Raw genomic sequence first — 2,500 nt, forward strand, 5'->3', positions numbered from 1 at the left:
GAAAGAGAAAGAGAAGGAAAGAGAAAGAGAAGAGAGAAGAAAGAAGAAGAGAGAGAGAGAGAGAGAGAGAGAGGAGAAGAGAGAGAGAGAGAGAGAGAGAAGAGAGAAAGAGAGAGAGAGAAGAGAAAGAGAAAGAGAGAGAGGGTGGGAGGTAGGGAGGTAGGTAGGGAGGTGGGGAGGGAGGGAGGGAGGGAGGGAGGGAGGGAGGGAGGAGGGAGGGAGGGAGTGGAGGAGGGAGGGAGGAGGGAGGGGAGGGAGGGGAGGAGGGGAGGGAGGGAGGGAGGGAGGGAGGGAGGGAGGGAGGGAGGAGGGAGGAGAGAGAGAAGAGAGAGAGAGAGAGAGAGAGAGAGAGAGAGAGAGAGAGAGAGAGAGAGAGAGAGAGGGGGGGGGGGGAAGCCTTCCCAAGTATTTGAGCATTTTATATCCTATTAAGCTCCATATCATCACAAGGAAAGTTTCTGCCATTAAAACAATCTTGTTAGAAAATTAGTAATGTTCAGTCTGTTAACTATTATAGTGAAATAAATCAATACAATAATAATAAAAATAATAATAATAATAAAATAAATACAGAAAAAAGTATGGAATAAGTATTTCTTTACCTGAAATTCTGGATAATAGATGACTTCTTTCATAATAATGGTAGCAGTGCATCCTACTTTGTGTGTACGACCAGCTTTCTTCTTCTTTTTTACTATGGGTTTTTGTGGAGGGTCATCCTCTTCACCACCAGCATCACCAACACCTGCCTCTCCAATGACTCCAGCACCTGAACCTGTTAGCTTCAGAGAATAAGTAAATATAACTAATGCACCAATCCAGTAAACAAATTGGCATTTTCAATAATGCATTCAAATACTGGTTATGATGAACTGAAGGAGACTTTTCATTGTCTCCTCCCTCCTAAACATCTTCACTCTTGGGACTTCATATGACCCTTATTTGTGTAGGTGAGCTGGGTGTCCTCCCAGCACCCATGGGAACAGGGGGCAAGAGGGTAGCAAGGGGGGCAAGGAAAGGAAAGGGTCCAAAGAGGGCAAGGAGAACTCATCTCAACACTTTGCTATTTAGTGGCATCACTGCTGGATAAAGATATACCATTATCATTCCATTTTTGTGTGTTTCATTGGTAAATTTGGTCTTGATAGCAGTTCAATGAAAAATAAAAGCAGATCCTTGGGATCAAATAAAAGACAATGGAAAAAAGACTAAAATGCAAACACTTCCCTTGGACTACTTGTTCTTAGTCAGCCTTATGTGGTATCCTAAAATAAAAAGGTATTAAGGTATATAAAACAAATCAATGACATCCCTTATTAAAAAGATGGAAGAAAATGCAACTTCAGAAACCCATACTAGCAAGAATCAGTAAAGTAAGCTGCCAGATGTATGAAGACACCAGCAAGTAGGAGAAAATCAGCATTTCATCCTAAAAATGTATTAGTAACACTACCCAACCTGAAAAACTTCCTTGCATTTAAGAATGGGAGCATGTATGAGCCTAAAAGGACTTTGAACAATTGGACAAGATGTATGAAGTAAACATTTCCATTGCCTGCAGCTCACTGCTAGTCAAGTTTCTCCCTAAATCAAGGCAAGTGAACCCAGTGCCTATGTGAGCAGATAAGAAGAACTCTTGTCTCATCACTTTGTTATTGGCATTTTGCAATCCCAAATACAATCATGTAAAGAGGCAACCTTTGTTACTCACTTCTTTACTCATTCAATGTTTCCATTATATGAGACTGAGCACTTCCAAAGAGTCACTCAATGTACCAGGTACTCTTCATCCCTGACACTCTCTGTAATAGCCGTGTGTTCAATAACATTACCACTAACAATCCTTAAATTTGGTTGTGATACTGAACTATGTATTCCAGATTAGATTCAAATATGTAGTGGCCACTGAGCTGCCTCTGTGTGGGGATCACCCTACCTCAGAGAGAGGCCTATAAGCTTCAACATACATTTCCATCTTATTTATTCAAATGCCCATATTTTCAATCAACTGTACAGCTAAAAATGAATTATCAAGTGTATTCACTTTACAGAAGACTGATGCCTAAAATTTGTTTCTCTTATATAAAGCACATAATGGCTAGATTTGCACAAATACATTTTATTTTTCCATATATCCTTTAGCAGATTCTATATCACAAAAATTTCCAGCATCTAAGTATCCTTTTTATACCCTATAACTTATGTTTAAATGTAGTTTCTTTCTGAGCTGTTTCCTTTGAAAAAATGTAAATTATCAATACATTGTTCCCATCATTTCTAAGCTAATACATATGTTGACTTTACAAAAATAAGTTGCATGCAATATGTATTCTGGATGAACTATTCTCAATGCTGACAGTTCACTTCAAGTCACATTTCTACCCAATTCAAGACAAATGAAAGCTGTTCAATCAAGTGAAACTAGATGATAGAATTCTATATATTTTTTGCTGATCTCTAGCATACGGTTTGCCTTCCATTATCTAAATCATATACGGGA

General features: G+C 39.0%; 1 protein-coding gene across 1 annotated transcript in view; it reads right to left on the bottom strand.

The window, feature by feature from the left end:
- Positions 1 to 2,500, bottom strand: part of LOC119580600 — a 19,587-nt gene that overhangs the window by 4,840 nt on the left and 12,247 nt on the right. Inside the window, exon 3 of the mRNA XM_037928709.1 lies at positions 603 to 782. Within this exon, the coding sequence (XP_037784637.1) occupies positions 603 to 782 (180 nt within the window). The remainder of the gene's footprint in view (positions 1 to 602; positions 783 to 2,500) is intronic.

The sequence above is a fragment of the Penaeus monodon genome, chromosome 14, assembly GCF_015228065.2.
Source record: "Penaeus monodon isolate SGIC_2016 chromosome 14, NSTDA_Pmon_1, whole genome shotgun sequence".
Taxonomy (NCBI): Eukaryota; Metazoa; Arthropoda; class Malacostraca; order Decapoda; family Penaeidae; genus Penaeus; species Penaeus monodon.